At 46.4% G+C, this 16,724-nt stretch overlaps 1 protein-coding gene across 4 annotated transcripts in view; it reads left to right on the forward strand.

Annotated features, from left to right (window-relative positions):
• Nucleotides 1-16,724, forward strand: part of NCAM1 (neural cell adhesion molecule 1) — a 327,998-nt gene that overhangs the window by 246,317 nt on the left and 64,957 nt on the right. For all 4 annotated transcript variants that reach the window (XM_060105673.1, XM_060105674.1, XM_060105675.1 and 1 more), the window contains exon 2: nt 16,262-16,336. In XM_060105673.1, the coding sequence (XP_059961656.1) occupies nt 16,262-16,336 (75 nt within the window). The remainder of the gene's footprint in view (nt 1-16,261; nt 16,337-16,724) is intronic.

Genomic DNA, 16,724 nt, shown 5'->3' on the forward strand with positions numbered 1-16,724 from the left:
TCATCAATATCAAAAAATGGAGGTAAGAGGCAGGTAGTTCCTTATACCATGGACCAGAATGCTTTCTGCCGGATAGGGCTGGGTATACTTTTTAACTGCCCTTTTGAAGCTACTATAGAAGTAATTCATCTTGTTTTATGATTTAGAGCCAATTCAAAATTTCTAAAGACTGTTTTTGTTTCAGAACCCTGAAGTCTCATTTTAGGAAGATAGTGTCTGATGCTTCATGCCCCCACCCCAACCTCTCTTTTCTCTTACAGTTAACAAAGATCTGCCCTGAGCTTTCAGGATAGATTTCTCACACCACATCCACTTAGTGACCTGCACTTTCATCTGCAGGGGCAGAGCTATAGACATGGCTTATACAGGGAACAATTCAGGCTGACCTGCTTAGCAAAGCAAGAGTGAGATTGCTCAACTGATCACTGACACTGATTGAGACCTTCCATGTGTAGCATCAGGTTGTCATCCTGGGCTAGATGAACCAAGGATGTCAAACTCTATGTTAAGCGCAGTGGTACCCGGTTGTAATTTCCTGTCCTTTATTATTATATACATTTTGATTGCAAGGCATACCTGCTCTTAGAAAAACGTGATGTTTACTTGTATATTGGTTTTGAGCATAGGGTTATACTTCCTAAAGTACTAACGTGACAAACTTGAAAAGACATGCATGAAAGAGGAGTTTCTGCAGAGCTGTGTCACATTGCTTAATGTGATAAATAGCCAAGTAGCAGGACAACATAAGAATGGTTATAAAAATCAAAAACTTCAGGCAGGGCCTTGAAGAGTTTAGGTGAGTTCAGTATTGTTTGCAATTCATCAGTTATGCCAGGTAGATTATTGACTAGGCCAGAGAATCTTCACTTGGCTACATATCAAAATCATCTGAGGAGCATTTTAAAATTAGAATCACAAGGCCCCAGTGCAGGTACGGAATCAGTATCTTTAGGGGTGCAGTAAGGAAATCTATTTTTCACAAGCATCCAGGTGATTCTTAAGCAGGTAACCTGATACTATTCCAGGGCCTGAACTCCTGCATCCCATGCATTTCAGAACCATTAGACTCATGTGAACCTCAGAAAAGAATAATCAAAAAGGATCTTCAGGGGCTTCCCTGGTGGCACAGTGGTTGAGAGTCCGCCTGCCGATGCAGGGGACACGGGTTCGTGCCCCGGTCCGGGAAGATCCCACATGCCACGGAGCGTCTAGGCCTGTGAGCCATGGCCGCTGAGCCTGCGCGTCCGGAGCCTGTGCTCCGCTGGGAGAGGCCACAACAGTGAGAGGCCCGCGTACCGCAAAAAAAAAAAAAAGGATCTTCAGTTAATTCAGCACATCACTTAAGGCATACTATGTGCTGAGCACTGAGGGTGCAAAGGCTCAGTCCTTACGGAGTTCAGTCATTTAAACAGGTGCTACTACATTGTAACACAGTGAGGCTGCGACGGAGGTGCAAGCTAATTGCTATGGAGACAGGGAGGAGGGACTGACCTTCACACCTCTACACCTCTAGATCCCTCCTGTTATGGTTTCCATGGCCTTAGAGGATCCTGGGGCCAGATTTTAACAGTTACGACCAGGATAGCCCTGGATCAGCCCTCCTGTGGTCCTGGTTGATTTTCCCTGGAAGAAAAGAATCCAGCAGTGTCCCTTTTTGCAGAGTGTAAGGGAACCTCATGCACTCCGTGCAGTCTGGTTTGTGCCAGTCCTCTGTGCCCATTGTTGGGGTCTCCGGGAAGGTCCCAGCATGGCCTCCAAGTCCAGAGCACACAGCAGGAGGGAGGGGACTGCTCACACAGGGCATGGTTGTGCAGCGTATGTCACAGTTGGTGGTTTCTGGAAGGCTGTGAGAAGCAGAAGAATCAGCATGTAGGGTGGCTGCTTCCTGAGGCTCTTTCGAGGCCTTTGTTACACTGTACTAATGTGTCATCCAGTTAGTTCCATCTCTTTTCTCTCCCCTAAAGGCACTTTCCTTCTCGACTGCAGTTCTCAGCTCTTTTCTTTGACCCGTTCTCACCTTTGAGGCTCCGCCTCTGGCATCTGGCCTCTAAGGGAGTTCCCCATCTCTGAGCTGTATAGCAAGGCCTTTCGCTAAGAGGCAGGAATAAGTCAGACTCCAGCAGATTTTTCTGTGGGGAAACTGGACCCAGTACCCTAGATTTCAGGTCTTGGTCTCTGGGTCATTCTCTCTTGTGATGTTACAAAAGTCTTGGTCTAAGACAAAGGCCAACCCGAGACTTGAGCTCATTTTGGTCACTTAATAGCCTCACCCCAAGGGTTCAGTGAAAAAGGATGATATAGAGGTCAAGAAGTCTTTGATGTGGTAGGTTTTGTTTTTGTTTTTGTTTTCAGCTTTAAAAGCTACCTAGAAGTTTGGGGAAAAGCTTAGGTGTTAGCATCACCTCGCCTTACATAGGAAGCAAGCATGTAACTCACAGTTCAGTGGCTTTTTAGACTGACACTGTGCAGACTGGGGATCTTGGTGTGTGTGTGTTGGTAATATCTTGTAGACTATTCAAATTGGGTCATCTTGCCTGAACGGACTCAGTGAGAAATACTTCATGAGATGTAAATCTATGTGTAGACCTCATAACAGAAAAGAGGAAGAGGGAGTAATCGCTCATACCTCCTGAGAGCAGGATGAAATTCAGACACGGATTCTTTGCCCCCAAGGGACTTTAGGGAGTGCTCCTGGGATTGTGAGCTCTTTTTGCTCTAGCCATTTATTCTGGCGATTCTGTCCCTTTAGGAGACTTGGTTGTCAGGTTGTTACTGTTTAATAGCTTTCTTATAAGATACTGGCACCTTTAAAGACCAAATAGTGATGCTGACAGCTATGACTTGTTTACAGAAATAAAGGCCTTGTTACAAAATAAGGTAGAATGCAAACATGAGGGTATATCCATATGTATCCGTGCTTTTTCTATTTGGCCAAAGTCTGTTGCTGCTGTTGGGTGTGTAGGATTTCTGTCTGTCTGTCTGATGGAAATATTCAGAAGGCCAACCCTGAGAATCAGGGGTGGGATGGGGAGAGAGATGATGAGAGGGGAATAAAGGCAGGGACTCCATTACACAAAAGATGGGCCTGCTGGGGAGATCCCAGTCCATGTGAAATGAGTGGCCCATTCTGTCCCGATCTATGGCGCTAAGAGATCTGCTGAGTTACCCCCAGGACGACATAGGCATCCTGACAGCAGACAGATGTGCTGTTGCTTCTAAGGCAGCCACAGTTATAGCCTTGTCTGTCTGCACCGTTGAAGCCCTGCAGCATGGAGTTTGTTTGGGGAGTTTCTGGTGGGGATGTAAGAAAACTAAAAGTTACACGTGACACAAAACAGCATCATCACGTGTGAGCTCTGCCAAGTTAAATATGTGCAGATCGCTACTAGTGTTAGGGATCCTCAGTATTGTAGCTGTCAGTCCAGTTTGGAGTAGAAACGAGCGCTTCCACTCCCAAGTTTAGCCACTGGTGAGGCTGACTGTAAATTCAGTGGTCAGTGACCTGAGTTTAAGGAATCCAGTTTTTGTTTTGTTTTGTTTTGTTTTGCGGTACACAGGCCTCTTGCTGTTGTGGCCTCTCCCGTTGCGGGGCACAGGCTCCGGACATGCAGGCTCAGCGGCCATGGCTCATGGGCCCAGCCGCTCTGCGGCATGTGGGATCTTCCCGGACCGGGGCACGAACCCATGTCCCCTGCATCGGCAGGCGGACTCTCAACCACTGCGCCACCAGGGACGCCCAAGGAATCCAGTTTTACCTGGTCACTGTGACTTGACATCATCTTGAAAGTTCAAAAGTTAGTTCCCAAGGGGAATTTGCTGTCCAGGAAGACAATGTGAGGAAGGAGTGTGAGTGTGTGTGTGTGGGGGGGGGGCACATTGTCTCCCCTGTGCCCTGCCCAAGTCCCTTAGTTAGACTTGGTGCTGGAACGAGCAGGCAGGATCATAGTGGACACTAAATCCCCATTGCCAGGAAAGGGCTTTGGTCTCCTGAAGCTGAGAGGAAGTTTCCCATAAACCTCCCCTAAAGAGAATTTGTCTCTTGGCAGGTTTTTCCTTTTTATTTAGATACGGATTCAGGAATAATAGTTTAGTTAATTGGTTTTATAGTTGCTCATAGAACTAGAGTTTGCCACCTTGAAGGGGAAGTTAAGAAACATTGCCTCTGTGAAATACTTCCAGAAAGATTCTGCCACCATCAGATGAGATGGGTTTGTGTTTGTTTCTCACGGGTGAGCATCACACTTGCCTCTGACCTTTGAACTGGCTCCTTGGGACCCCACTCATTTTAGTCCTTGCACATCAAAGCCCATTACGACATGGTGCCATGGCAGGGACTCTCTTTAATCTTTCTGTCTTTGATTTCTTAGACTGGGATTCAAAGGCTCTCCTGCCTGTTGGATAAAGCAAAGTGAGTTTGTCAAGGGCAGTTGGGTTTGGATTGGGCGAGGGAAGGAATCTAAGTGAATAATGAAAGAATTTAGTGGTGGTTGCTCAAATAAAAACCCTACTACAAAAACAAAACCCAAACAAAAAAAACTGTAAGGGATGTATCATAATGATCTCACTCCATATTGAATGTTTATGACTTACTGGCAGTTCTTTAGGGTTGTAGCATTATTATGGGCAAGAAAGGAGCATACTTCACACACATGGAAGGTGTCAGCTACCAAGATGAGTGGGCATGTGATGAGTTTGGTTGTTTTTTCCCCCAACTCCCTGTTCCTACCCAGCAGGCCATTTTCCCAGCCCTCTCAACGAACTCTGTCCACATCATTGATTCATTATAAGTTGGAAAGACTGCGAACCATGTACCGTTGCTGGCTGTTAGTAGGCAGACACGTCAGAAGGTAGAAGTACCCAGAATGAAAGTGTCCTGTCAGTCACCAGCCTGGGGCTGGGAGACTCCTTGGGGGCTCTTCTGGGTCCCTGACATCACACTATGTGACACAGAAGGAGGCCACAAATGTAGCCAAAGGACTTTTAACTGAAAATCAGAAAGTAATGCTCTGTGACTGGATGGATGGATGGATCCTAAGGTTGGCAGAGGTAGTACCACAGACTCAGAACCAGGATGTACTTTAGATCTGCCAGGACCGCCACACGGCCACCGTCTGCCCCCGCCCCTTCTCCTCTCTGCCACCCCACCTGGGCTGGGGCTGCTCTCACTTCTAAGTTCCTGATAAGCCATAGTGACAGATACAGCATTTCAGCTCTCACCCTAGTTAATGGTGCCAGCGACAGCTTTCTTATTTGTTCTCTAATTCAAGAAAGGAATGCAATTATTCCCCAGAGAGTGATATACTATTTGTAAACTTATTATTAAGTGGCTGTGTGTTCTTCGGTTCTATCTCCTTCAAATTTTTGTGTAATATCGTTCTATGTATTAATCAGCAGGTCAGGTACTGTCTGATGAGGGGTGACAGTGGCCAAGGGAATAGGGAATGGACTCTCTATCCTGCAGAAGAGATTGTGACCTCTAATAAGAATCTCTTTACCATGGTGCTCTCCAGATGGCCTCTTAAGGAGAGTGAATGCTTTGAGAGAACACTGGCCGAGGAGCTGCATGAATAATCTGGTTCAGATGCACACCCTGCAGAGGAGTGAAGAGCCAGTCACAACTTGTGTCGGCAAAGAAGAATTCTAATACTCACATTTTAATAAGGCATGATATGGCTTATCCAGAATCCAAATTGGGAGATCAGGAGTGACCCACAGATGGGAAAGTCCCACTCACAGCTTCTGCTTGATCCCTGCTGGTGGCCACCACTGATACTGAGCTCTGGTGGCTGCCGGATGCATCGAGGCCAGACCCATTGGTGGCAAGCAGAGGGGCTAGAAGGATTCAGTTCAGGGACAAAGGCAGGGCTGCAGCAGGGAGAGGTGTGTGGTGTGGCAGGCTCAGAATTCAAGCAACCTATTTCCAGCCCCTGTTCAGAATCCGTACAACCCTGAGTAGATAGGGTTTTTCTCTACTTATGTACTTGTCTCCCAGCTCATCCAGCACAAGAGCAACCCCTTTTTCACAAAAGTTGACTTTTATTGAAACCAACTTTAAGTAATACATACTTAAGATCAAGGGCCATGGAGCTGGATCTGCCTGGGGTTCAAATCTCGGCGCTACCTCTTACTAGCTTTGTGACCTTGGGCCATTAGTTAACCTTTCAGTTCTTAAGTTTCTTCATCTGTCACATAGGATAATAACAGTACCTATCTCATAGGGTTGTTATGAGGATTACATGAACTCAATGAAGTGCTTAGGACAGGGACTGGCACAAAATAATCACTCTCTATATAAACAATATATCTTGGTTTGAGAGTGTGATTTTTTCACTTGACAGAAACCAAATTTAACAATTCTTTGCACTGGTTGTTTAAGAGATTATAAGCCTTTGTATCTTCAATAGCCCAGATGTGCTTAAAGCTATGATCACATAAGACATTTTTGAAAGACATGGGCAGGATTTGAAATTCTCTGGATGAAGTTGCATGCCAGCATTCTCTAAATTTCTATTTTCTGGGTGTAAAGAATGTAACATCTGCAAACAACAGCTGGACAAATATTGGAAGATATAATTCCAACTTCTTGCCATGTTGGCAAAAGCTGTTGGGAGGGAGAGAAACCATCCGCCTTGTATCAGTACCTTTTTGTAGTCGGAAGAAGAGAAGTTGGATGAGTCATTTTGTCAAGGCAAGGTTTCGGAAGAGCAGACCTAAGGAAACATTGTCAGGGACATCCTGGCAGCTATCAAAGCGCAGACAGCCGTTTACTAAGAAGGCCTGGGTTATCGGGGCAGGTTGATAGATTTTATGTTGTTTATCTAGAGAAGCTTAGCTGAGTTCCAAACATGTATTTGCATCCTTGCCTCATGTGTCAATAATTCAACTTCAGGCAAAGTGTTGGCTGGCAGTCAGCCTGCCAGGAAAAGGGAAACAGCAGGAAGGACAGTCTGAAAAGGAAGCAGGGGGGACTTGCCTCGTGGCGCAGTGGTTAAGAATCCGCATGCCAATGCAGGGGACACGGGTTCAAGCCCTGGTCCGGGAAGATCCCACATGCTGTGGAGCAGTTAAGCCCATGGGCCACAACTACTGAGCCTGCACTCTAGAGCCCGCAAGCCACAACTACTGAGCCCACGTGCCACAACTACTGAAGCCCACGTACCTAGAGCCCGTGCTGTGCAACAAGAGAAGCCACTGCAATGAGAAGCCCACACACCACAACGAAGAGTAACCCCTGCTCGCCACAAGTAGAGAAAGCCTGCGCACAGCAACGAAGACCCAACACAGACAAAAATAAATAAATTTATTTAAAGAAAAATTATGAAAAGGAAGCAGGGAACCAGAGCTTCTGTTAAAAAGTGGGCTGGTGTTGGCGGCACCAGATATTTTAATGGGCTTCGGACAGGAAGGTAGACCACCAGCTGTTTGTCCAGCTTTCCTACCTGCACGTAATAGAGCCAGTCTCTCCAAGTGATGACTCTTGTTCTTTGGGGACAGAGGTGAGACCAGGGCAAACCAGGCAAGAGGAAACAGTTGGCAAAATAGCTACTGGGAACACACAAAGCAAATGAGACACAGAAGCAAGAAGAGGCCTCAAGTCAGCAGTCAGCACCTGGGCCCAACCTCGTGGCTCCTGAATTTTGCTGCAGGGACCCTAGACTTCTGCTCCTGTGTTTCCCATCTGTGAAATGAAGGGGTTGGAGATTATATGTCAGTTCCCCCCAGCTCTAACCTTCTCTTACTAAATGTTAGCTCTAAAACCCTGGCTATGAATCAATCCAACAGAGTAGAAGACAGAAGTCAGGGTATAACTAGTCCACATTTGCTGCCTCTCAGTACACACTCATGCCCTCAGCTGGGTGCTCCCCAGGGTGGAGGCTGTGGAACATTCCTGCCTTCACCCCTTGTGGACTATAGGAGACAGTACAAATGCCCACTCAGAAAGGATTTCACTCCTGGCCTGGAATCTGGCCCTTTTGAGGCTCTATGGGACTCCTGACTTTATTGCTGCTTTGGGAAAAAAAAATTAAGTAAATTCTTCAATGCGTCTCCTTCCTTTATGATCCTCTATGAAAACAAGCAAACCAACCAGCTCCTTTCATCAGAGTTCGGCTGTCTTCTCTCCTGTGTCTGACCTGGGGGTGTGGTGTGGAATTTGTTTGGGTCGTGCTCCTGATTAATATCCCTTTGAGTCATTTCTTCTGACTCCCTGTTAAAGATGCTCTAGAATGCTCCTAGTAGGAACTGTGTACTTTCTTGGGGGTGGGTGTACTTTCTGTGGGAGTGACAGCCTGGGGGATAGCGTGAATCTATCACATCTGAGCAGATTAAACCACCGCGTAGATCTTCTTGCCCTATAACCAGAAGCACGAGGGCACTGTGTGACATTAGTCAAGTTTGCTAGCTTCTAAGTAGTTCGTGGGGACAACAACCATGGCTTGAAACCACTGATTTAGTTCTATAAAACTAAACCATCTGATCAGAACTAATGAAATGTTAATTTGACCCAGGGAACTCAGGAGACCAAGGGAGCTGAAGCCGTTATCTGCCCTGGCTCTGTGTTCTGATATGAAGCCAGCCCTATGGAACAGGGCCAGAACCCACTTATTCCTGATTCCAAGCAGCTCATATAATTTATTATGCTAAGAAATAGAGCCTCCTGCTTCTAGCAAGTTGGTTTCTGTTGTTTGGCTACCAGATTTCATAGGATAGTTTATTTAGGGTAACAGGATCTCAGATTAACCATCTAGGCCTCAGTTGTGTAGTGACGCTCAATACGTTTTCTTCCTTAGTATAATAGTATAATCTCAACTGTATTATCATGTTGCATAGAAAGCTGAAGAATTCTGAAGCCATATTCACCTTCTGCGTACCTCCCCCCATCACTCTGGAAGAGTCCTGAGATTTGAGGAGGCTAAAGAGAATTTTCACCAGGAATTGTCATTGCATCAGTTTCGTAATGAAACACTGTCCAGTTTTGATGGCTTTATTAAAATGATAGGCTTTGGAAACCTGCTTGGTATATGAACTAAGTGAGTTTGGTTTAGAAAAGTCTGTATCTTATCTACAGCTTCTCTATATGGTTTGTCTTCATACAGAAGCTCTGGTTTCTCCATTCAAAAGGCATAAACCATGGACCCACCACCAAAAGCCCCCTTCCCGTCCTTCTCCAGTCTTGAGTTCTGCTCTTGCAAGTCTGCTAGTGCTGGGTTCTCAACCAGGGAAGACCACAGCTTTCTTTTTTTTTTTTTTTTTTTTTTTTGTGGTACGCAGGCCTCTCACTGTTGTGGCCTCTCCCGTTGTGGAGCACAGGCTCCGGACGCGCAGGCTCAGCGGCCATGGCTCATGGGCCCAGCCGCTCCACGGCATGTGGGATCTTCCCAGACTGGGGCACGAACCCGTGTCCCCCGCATCGGCAGGCAGACTCTCAACCACTGCGCCACCAGGGAAGCCCGACCACAGCTTTCTTGAGGGCTTCCTTCACTCTCTAGGCTGGCTGATATACTAGGAGAAGCCAGGGGCCCAGGGTCCTGTGAGGACTACACACAGAGGGTTTCCCAAGGGTTTGGTCATAACTTATCTCAGTTGGCTTAGAAACCCTAGCTAGATTATTTCTGGGTGTTTAGGTTTAAACGGGAATTACATAGGATTCCCAGCATTTACATAGATGGGGCCCTAACTAGGCTGACCAAGAGACTGGCAGCCCTGAGTATGACTCTTAGATGATTTTGGTTGCTGCTATGAACCAGCTTTAGACAAGGAGGATGCTTCCAGTGGCAATCAGAATACGGTCTGCCATTATGATGCCATTATACAGAACCAGAAGCCAAAATCTCTAAGCATATATGTTATAGTTCCTTTAAACTGACATATAACTTTTGGGTTAATGTTTGAAAGTAAAACAGTCCACCTCGTTTTTTCCTACCCAGCTGCTGTCAACAGTAGCTCAAGCCAGAACTGTGAGACTCACATGTCAAGAATGGGTGAGACTCCTTTGTCATCCTTAATTGTTTATTCATTTTTCTCTCCCAAAATGAGAAAAGTTACCTATGTCCAGCTGCTTCTTGCAACAGTAGCAATCTGACAAGTTGAATTATTCTATTCACACACACACACACACACACACACACACACACACACTTTTATCTATGCTTTCAGTGGATGTTCCCATACATACACATAGATAAAAACAGACACACACCCCTTAATAGATTTTGGACAGTTGAATCCAGTAGTCTGCAAGAGGTTCCTGCTATCTCATTCTCATTACAAACATTATTGGGGATTTTGTTTGTTTAGGGGGTGTGTGTGTATGTGTGTGTGTGTGTGTGTGTGTGTGTGTGTGTGTGAGTTCAAAGTACTCTCATGTATGTGCTATCATTTAAAAGACAACCAGCAGGGCCTCCCTGGTGGCGCAAGTGGTTAAGAGTCCGCCTGCCGATGCAGGGGATACGGGTTCGTGCCCCGGTCTGGGAGGATCCCATATGCCGCAGAGCGGCTGGGCCCGTGAGCCATGGCCGCTGGGCCTGCGCATCCGGAGCCTGTGCTCCGCAACGGGAGAGGCCACAACAGTGAGAAGCCCACATACCGCAAAAAGAAAAAAAAAAAAAGACAACCAGCAGAGCCTGACCTTGTGTTTGGAACTTTACATACATTACTTCTCTATATCATCTCAACATCCCTGCGAGATCGATTGGGTTGTTATGTCCATTTACAAATGTGGAATCACAGGTCCTGAAACTCTCCTGAGAACTCAGTTACTACATATCTGAGCTGGAATTTGGACCCAGGACTCTCTGACTCTAGATCCTGACTTCTTAACTGTGAGACAGTCCAACCACAAGACCTCAGTTTTATTATCATCCCCATTTTACAGACGAGAAAATTGAGGTGAAGTGACTTGGCTAGAGTGCCTACATTATTGTTTTTTTGGCTTTGAATTCAGTCATCTTTTATACCAATAAAGTTCTGACAGGCAAGTTAAATATCTTCAGGTAATGTAGAGAGTGGAATCGGTCCACCTGACCAACACATGGATCATTCAGGAAGTTTACTTTATTTAAAACCATAAAGGGAAACATAGCTTCTCTCAAAAATAGTAACCAAAATAATTTCCTTGGGAAGGGTTGTTGATAGAGGCTTATTAATAATAATAATACACAACAAGTATAAAATGTGTATTATGTGTCAGAGACTATTCTACATGTATTAATTCATTTAATCTTTCCAACAGCCCTATGATAAGGGTTCTGTTTTTCCCCATTTTACAGATTAGGAAAAAGGCACCAGGAGGTTAAATAACTTGGCCAAGATTACACTAGTACGTGGTAGAGCTGAGGGTTGGCCCAGAGTCCGTGGCCTTCCCCACTCCACAGGACTGCCATTTGAGTCTCCGTTTTACATTCGTTGCGTTTCTTTGGTTTATCAGTGAAGTTGCCCTTTATCTTCCCTCGAGTACTTTGCTAACAACAAGAGCAGACTGTCTAGGCAAGGGGTGGGGGTGCCTCGGTTATCACACTTCTGGTTCCAACATCTGGATTTCCCACAGAACCGTCAAATGAAAGACACTTTAGTATACTTTGAAAAATAAAAAATAAGTCTCCATTAAAGTGGTTAAGTATAGTGATATTTAAGGCTCATTTCTAGAACAATAGCTGAGAAAATAAATGTAGAACTAGACTTTGATGCCTTTTTCAAAAATCCTTAGCTGTTATTAAACAGGTTTTGGAAAATCTCTTTATCTGATGCACGGTCATTGATCTGATTGATCCTCTGTCGTTCACCCATATCTTAACTTGGTGACCAGAACATGGTCCTCAGGTGCACCTACCTTGGCCCTGGGCCTGCTGCATCTCTGCAGTCTGTCTTCCTCAGGAACCAGTGTCTTTATAACCATTTAACAAGGAAGTACTGTCACCTAGCCATGGGACAGACCTGGGCTCACTTTCTGCTTTCAGCTCCTACTTCCTCAAGCACATAAGAATCTGAAAAATTAATCTAGTAAAATTAAGCTGCTGCAAGAAGTTCCTGACTCAGATGAAATCTATGAGTTCCTTTTTGAAATGAGAATAATTTTTTTCTGTTGCTCTGCTTTGGTAAGATCCCACCTCTTCTGATAAGTGCCTTAGCACCTTTAGAACTGAAATTTTAATTCCTTTTTCTCAGCAACTAAGACTTCACAGCTTGCTTCTCCTAGGGAGTTGGGCATCACAAAACTTCTACCTCAACCTGAAGCTGTTTGCTAAACAAGTTGGCATATCTTTCAGAACAAGGCATCACTTTTTAAAAAATACATTTAAGTAGAAAACACATTTTGAAACATAAATATCTCTCACGGGGTTATTTTACTTTTTAAATGAGACATGGAGAAGGGACTCATTCCATTCTCAAGAGAACCTTTTTCTGTCTGTTCACAAGGGATAGAACAGTGTGGGAGAAATGGCTGGGGTTTTGGATGCATTTGACCTGGCTTTGAATCTTGACCCCACTATTACCATTACTTAGGGCTCTGAGCCTCCACTTCCCCATCTGTAAAATGGGAATTATAGTGCTATGGTTATCTGTGAACAGAGAGGCCAATTATAATTAACCAGAGTAGTAATGATGGCAGCAACCTGATAATAAGATGTTTGTACACTCTGCTCTTTCTAGCCCATAATTTAGAAAGAGAGCAAATGGTAACTAATAGGTAATAACAATAACGGGCCCATTAGGAGGCCAAGAAAAGATTAGTGGTAGTTATGGAGTGTAGAGGGAAGAGCTGGAGCCTTAAAATTAGATGACTTTTAATCTTGACTTTACTACTTATTAGCTGAGTTGCCCTGGGCAAGTTGTTTCATTTCCCTGAGCTTTGATTCCCTCTTTTGTGGAATGGGGACTACAGTATCAGCCTTTTTATACCCCAGAATTGTAGTGAGCCTCAGGTGAAGTAACAAAGTGTGCTTTGTAAACCAGAAAGTGTGAACTGGCTGCCAGAGGCCTTGGGGATGAGTCCTTATGGGAGGACACTGAAAGCCTGCCCTTGGGTCCCAGCCAGCTCCAACTACCTGTGTTTATAAGCGTGTGTCTTTGGATGCATCTAAGATGACACACCGTGTTTCTACAAAGCAAGAAATGAGATACTTTTTCTGGAAGAAGTGTTTTCATAGTTGCTCTAAAGGGTCCGAGGTAGGCCTGGTGAGGAAATTTCAGTTATATTTGCAACTGGAGAAAGGTGAAAGTCGAGGCAGGAATTTTTATTGGGAGCAGTAAGAGAACTAATATAGTAATAAAGGAAAAGGCCACAAGAAGTGAAGGGAAAGAGTTTGGGGTTTAGAGCAGGATTTCCACTTACCGTTATTAAACCTAATAATTCAAGGTTTTGCATTTGGAGAAGAATAATCAGCCATTGTGCTTCGGTGGAAAACATCCAAGCGTTGACTTTTCAGAGTCTGGGGTTCCTCTGACCTGGCTTTGACTGGCGTCTGGAAGGAGAAATCACTATCTTTTCCATGTGTGCAAAAGGTCAGGCGTCTAAATGGGTATCTCTTCTTTAAAAAAATCTCTGTGATGATAAATGTGTGCATGGGATCTGGTGAAGCCAGGAGTTCCCTTGTAATTCTCATTTCTCACTTCTCTCCTTGGCCCAAAGATAGATACTGACCACATTTGAGTATGGAAACTTTTCAGCCTTGCCGTGTTCTCCTCCCTCTTGAGAGGCATGTTCTGTTTGAAAAGAGCTGAAAAAAATAAAGGCTGTTTTTTCACTTGGGATAAGAAAATCCTTCTCAAAGCAGTAAGGGCTCTGTGAGAGTAACAGGATCCATATGTTGAAGCTGGCTGCTAATACACAGCATATGGGCCAGTGAACTTTCCAGGCAGAAATATGCCTCTCATTCTCTAAAGAATGCCCCAGTAAATTCCAGAAAGGACCATTACTTAGGTGACAGATGGCATCGGCGCAGCTTCTGGGCTTCATAGGCCTGTTGTTCCATGGAATGTGAGCCACAGACAGGGATCGCAAAGGTCCTGGTCGGCCTTAAGATGGATGACACTGGCCTGTAGCCCTCTCTGTAGGGCCCCACGCTCCCCCAGATACTGCAGGCTTGCTCTGTTCTCTTAGGGGATGTGCATCTGAAGGTAGTTCCTCAGGTTGGCAGGATTATTTGTTAAACTGTGTGGAAACATTTTATCCCCTACTCAGAGAGACAGCCTTACGTAACAGAAAGAACACTTACCTGGGAACCAGGTGGCCTGGGCTCTGGGGCCACCCCGGTCCTCACTAGACATGACCTTAGGGAAGTCACTTTACCTCTCTTTTCTGATCTGGAAAATCAGGAGGCAGGACATGGTGATAGTTGGAACCCCTTCAGCTCCCTCAGGTTAGAACTCAGTGGCCCTGACTCCATCCAGAAGAGAGTGATGGGGGCTTCCCTGGTGGCGCAGTGGTTGAGAGTCTGCCTGCCGATGCAGGGGACACGGGTTCATGCCCCGGTCCGGGAAGATCCCACATGCCGTGGAGCGGCTGGGCCCGTGAGCCATGGCCGCTGAGCCTGCGCATCCGGAGCCTATGCTCCGCAATGGGAGAGGCCACAACAGTGAGAGGCCCACGTACTGAAAAAAAAAAAAAAAAAAAAAAGAAGAGAGTGATGGGAGAAACCTGCCACCGCCGGGCACTCCTGCCCCCCTCCCCACCGGGTGCCATGGCCCCGGCATTCTATTCCATTGCAGCTCTGTGCACTACGGGTGAAATTCAGGAAAGGTAGGGGAAGACCTTTCACTGCGCTCGGGAAGAATTCCATCCTCGGCCCCCAGTGAGTCATCAGCAGCAAACTGACTGAGGGAGAGACAGGCTACCCTTCAGTTACTATACTATTTCTTCTGAACCAGCATTTGGAAGTCTCTGGTCTCCCACTTGGTATTCTCACAGTGCAGCCCTCAGGATCCTCTCCCAGCCTGTTCCCGATTCCTCACCATCACCCTCACTCCCCCCCATTACGTTCCTGTCCCACCGAGCCATCCCTTTCTCTGCAGCCTCTGCTGGGTTTTTCCATGGGCTGCTTTGTCAGTAGGACAGTTAGGAAGGCTGCGCCCCTGATAGCTGAGTTGCCCCCATGCCCCCCCTTCCCCACCCAGGCAGGCCCTTTGATCCCTCTGTTCCACTGAGCACAGCCATGGTTGCTTCTTCATCAAATGAGCGCAGACGGAGACCCACAGCAGCTCTGCAAGGCTGTCACCATGGCAACGAGCATTCCCTCCGTTCTACTGTGAAGAGAAAATGGCTGTTCGAAGGAATGGCTAGCTGAGGCTCTATTACTCGGTCTATTTTGTCCAGGCCCCTCCTTCGTACCGGCTTTGAGAAGCTACACGCATTGAACCAAACGTCCCTTAGCCTTTAGCTTGCAGATTTACTTCACCAAAGAGGGGGAAAGGCAGAAGGAAGTTGAATCCCAATAAGTAACAGCATTTTTCCTTCCCTAAAAGTTTACTTTCATGAGGAACAGTTATCTGCTCTAAGCAGATCAACGAGGAACTCCATGAATACAGGAATCTGTGAGATCCGGTGCAACGTATTTTGTCTTACGGGTGGAGTGGAGCGTATAGATATTCCAATATTGCAGTGCAGTGGCCAAGAGATTCAGGGGACCGCAGGGCACAGACTCCAGCATTTCAGAAGAGGTGACTGACTACTTGGGGTGACGATGTTTGATTGCTGTCTCCTCTTATGCAAAGAGGTGTATTGGTCCTATAGTCGTGAGGTAAGGTGAGCGTTTGTTTGGCATCCCCTGCTTTGGATCTTCACGTTGAATCCTTCCACGTAGTGGTTAGGCTTCGTGGTGTGGGGAAGTGTCAGGAAACCCTGTGCAGGGTTGTGGAGGGGCAGGTTTCCCTCTTAACACAGCTGTGGGGATGCTGCAGGTTGATGATCCATATGGAACTGGCTGGGCTGCTGTTTCCGTGAATCCCAGACTTGCTGCTATTTGGAGCAGGACTCGAAGCTTTCTCAAAGGATCAGAAACCTTTAGCGCAGAGGTCACCCCCAGATCCTCCAGGGGACCCTGCACTGTCTGATAGAGGATACTCCCATTCCACAGGGAATGGCCTGGACCCTGTCTGCTCCTGGCCCCGGCATGAGGAACTCTGGTGACAAGTTCTCAAAACCCAAACAACCTCCTATCTTCACTCTTTCTTGACGTGAGCAGGGAGACTCTGTTTTGGAATCAAAGCTCTGGTTTCTGTCTCAGAAATCCAAACGTGTGTCTAAAGTGGACATTGTCTTTTCCAGTTTCTCTGCAGGTGGATATTGTTCCCAGCCAAGGGGAAATCAGCGTCGGAGAGTCCAAATTCTTCCTATGCCAAGGCAAGTGCCCGTGTCACACCGCATTTCAGGAAACCCACCCCTCAGAGCAGAGCCAGCGGCTGTGTCTGCCCGGCTGATCGCAGTGCACCTGGGATCTCGGGTCACCCTGTGGCAGGCTCTCAGGGTGACCAGAGAGCCAGGGAAGTGCTCAGAGCCCCTTCCTTCCCTTACCAAGGCTGCCTCAGACAGCGAAATGTGCTGTGTGGACTTCTGCTTCGTGATGGAGGAGGTCTAGGGATTTTCTTAGGAGAGTCAACACAGCCCCCAGACCCCCTGCGCTGTGTACATCCAGAGTCCCGTGAATGACCCTGGAGATCAGGGCTGGTGCCGAAAGAATGCTTCAGTGGGCCAGTGTACGGATTATTACAATCCCCCAGAGCAGGAAAAT

This window comes from Mesoplodon densirostris, chromosome 7 (assembly GCF_025265405.1).
Source record: "Mesoplodon densirostris isolate mMesDen1 chromosome 7, mMesDen1 primary haplotype, whole genome shotgun sequence".
NCBI lineage: Eukaryota > Metazoa > Chordata > Mammalia > Artiodactyla > Ziphiidae > Mesoplodon > Mesoplodon densirostris.